The sequence below is a fragment of the Aplysia californica genome, unplaced genomic scaffold, assembly GCF_000002075.1.
Source record: "Aplysia californica isolate F4 #8 unplaced genomic scaffold, AplCal3.0 scaffold00344, whole genome shotgun sequence".
In the NCBI taxonomy this organism is placed as follows: Eukaryota; Metazoa; Mollusca; class Gastropoda; order Aplysiida; family Aplysiidae; genus Aplysia; species Aplysia californica.
In genome coordinates this window covers 1-3,006 of record NW_004797614.1, presented here as the reverse complement: position 1 = coordinate 3,006, position 3,006 = coordinate 1, and the positions used below count along the sequence as shown (strand labels likewise).

Genomic DNA, 3,006 nt, shown 5'->3' with positions numbered 1-3,006 from the left:
AGAAGGGAAGACCAAAGATGACATGGAGGCGAGCGGTACAAGCGGAAATTGAAAAAGCGGGGACATCATGGAAACAGATAGAAAATGATGCTCAGGACAGGCTTCGCTGGAGTAATGTTGTTCCACTGGGAGTTAAAAAGGGCAAGAGAGAGAGAGGGGGGTTTATGTGGGTGTAAAAATCGTAAATCATTCATGGAAAGAGCCCTAAGATCCATGAGTAGAGGGACCTATATAAATCGATTTATCATAACTAGTTTCACTATTATTACTTCTACTTTCTATCATCATTATTGTTAATATTATTATTGTTATTACTATTATTATTATTATTATTATTATTATTATTATTATTATTATTATTATTATTATTATTATTATTATTGTTCTTGTTGTTATTATTATTATCATCATCATCATTCTTACAGTTGTTATTATTGTTATATATCATTATTCCTATTCTTATTATTCTTATTCTTATTCTTATTCTTATTCTTATTCTTATTTTTGTATATTATTATTATTATTATTATTATTATTATAGAGGAACAGCCATCTCATTAAAACGAGAGTGGTTTGACACTTTAAAAAATACAAGGTGATGTTGTTCGTCCTTCGCATTTGAAGATGACCATGACTTCACAAATTGATCTGTTGACGGTTACTGTGAGTCCGGAGATGGCTGATAAGTCCTATCCGGGCTCGAATGGTTCGCCCACATTGTGGGCACGGGTAGTCTGCTGTTGGACTTGTGGTGGAGGCAGGTCTGGACTTGCGCACGTTGCGTTTTTGTTTAGCCTCGGCGATTCGCTTGGCCTCTGCTGCTTTGGCTCCCTTCGTTAGCTTGCAGCGCCACGTTGGACGATCTTGCGCCAGCGTTTCACACAAGTCGTTCAGGATTCCAAGTTCCTTGAGGGAGACTTTGAGGCAGTCCTTGAAACGTTTTTTCTGCCCCCGAACTGAGCGCTTGCCATGAAGCAGCTCTCCATACATCAGCTGTTTGGGCAACCTGCTGTCCGCCATTCTGATCACGTGGCCGGCCCATCTGGCTCGCGTTTTGTGGAGGATGGTATAGATGCTGGGTGTTCCGGCTCGCTCTAAAACAGCAGTGTCTGGGGCTTTGTCCTGCCATCGGATGCGGAGGATTTTACGAAGACAGCTCAGGTGGAACCGGTTGAGCTGCTTGGCGTGTCTGCTGTAGACAGTCCAGGTCTCGCTGGCGTAAAAAAGAATGGTAAGAACCACTGCCCGGTTGACCTACAGTTTTGTGGAGAGGCTGACTCCTCTGCGCTCCCAGACATTCTTGCGAAGCCTTCCAAAGGCGGCGCTGGCCTTGGCAACTCTGGTGTTTATTTCAGCATCTATATGAACGGCTCGTGAAAGTGTGCTGCCTAGGTATGTAAAGTGGTCAGCTGCCTGGAGTTTCTGTCCCTTCACCATGATGTGTGGCACTGTGTATGGTTGACCAGGGGCTGATTCGTACAAGACTTCGGTTTTCTTGGTGTTGATGGTGAGGCCGAAGTTGTCACAGGCTAAGGTGAAACAGTTAATTTCGTTTTGCATACACTCTTCTGTGCTAGCGTTGAGTGCACAGTCATCGGCGAAGAGGAGTTCCCTGATGACTGTTTCTTTCACCTTGGTAGCAGCCTGGAAGCGCCTGATGTTGAACAGCCTGCCGTCGGTTCTGTACCTGATCCGGATGCCATCTTCACTGCTGTGGAAGGCATCTGTTAGCATGGCGGAGAATACCATGCTGAAAAGAGTTGGGGCAAGGACACACCCTTGTTTAACGCCGTTGGTCACAGGGAAGGTGTCTGACTCGTCTCCGTCCCCTAACACCTTCACCATCATACCATCGTGAAGCTGTCTGACGATGGTGATGAATTTACTTGGACATCCATACTTCTCCATGATCCGCCACAATCCTTCTCTGCTGACAGTGTCGAAGGCCTTCGTTAAATCCACAAAAGTCACGAGTAAGTCGCAGTGTTGCTCCTGGCATTTTTCCTGGAGTTGGCGGGCGGCGAAGATCATGTCTGTAGTTCCTCTTTTGGCCCAGAAGCCGCACTGAGTCTCTGGGAGGAGTCCCTGTTCCAGATGATGGAGGAGGCGGTTCAGTAGGACGCGGGCCAGAATCTTGCCGGCTATAGACAGGAGTGAAATTCCCCGGTGATTATCACAATTCTGCCGGTTGCCCTTCCTCTTATAGATGTGGATTATGTTGGCATCTTTAAATTGTTGTGGGAACTTTCCCTCGTTCCACATGACCTGGAATAGTTCAGTCAGCTTTTTAAACATATTCGGGCCTCCTGCTTTGTACACTTCGGCAGGGATTTCGTCGGGTCCTAAGGCTTTGCCGTAGATTTGTTTTGTTGCCTCTCTGACTTCTTCTTCCGTGGGGAGGGTGTCAAGGTCCTTGTTGATGGCCACTTGGGGTAGGCGGGCGATGGCCTCATCATTTATTGCAGCAGGACAGTTGAGAACGATGTTGAAGTGTTCGGCCCATCTTTCCAGTTACTGCTTCTTCTCTGTGAGCAGCTGTAACCCATCCGCACTGAGAAGTGGGGAGGAGCCAGAGGGCTGGGGCCCGTATAGTGCTTTCAGTGCGTCATAAAATCGCTTAGTGTCGTGCCTAGGCCTGGATTTCATCGGCTTTGTTTTTGTACAATTTTTCTTGCATGTCTCTGAGTGATTTCTGTACCTTTGCTTTTGCGTTCTTGAAGGCGTCCTTTTTGGCGTGCGACGTTGGGTCGTTCTGGTGCGCTCTGAGCAATCGATATTTTTCGTTCAGTATAGCTTCAATACTTTCGTTATTTTCGTCGAACCAGTCCTGGTTTCTGCGGACTGTTGGCCCAAGGTGTTCGAGGGCTGTGGAGTAGACAGTGTCTCTAAAGGCACTGTTCATCGACGCTGGTCTGGTCGTTTTGAGTTATGCCGGATAATCTGTCTTCTGGGTCGTAAGAGAAGTTTGTTGCAGCTCTTGTAGATTTAAGTTTGGTGACGTTCAGC

General features: G+C 46.5%; 1 protein-coding gene across 1 annotated transcript; it reads right to left on the bottom strand.

The window, feature by feature from the left end:
- Positions 1–636: 636 nt before the first annotated feature.
- LOC101847595 (RNA-directed DNA polymerase from mobile element jockey) lies at positions 637–2,902 on the bottom strand. The gene is made up of 3 exons (XM_005102837.1): positions 2,699–2,902; positions 1,259–2,448; positions 637–1,213 (listed from the first exon to the last, which is right to left on the bottom strand). The coding sequence occupies exons 1-3, from the start codon at positions 2,900–2,902 to the stop codon at positions 637–639; spliced, it is 1,971 nt and encodes a 656-aa protein (XP_005102894.1).
- Positions 2,903–3,006: the final 104 nt, after the last annotated feature.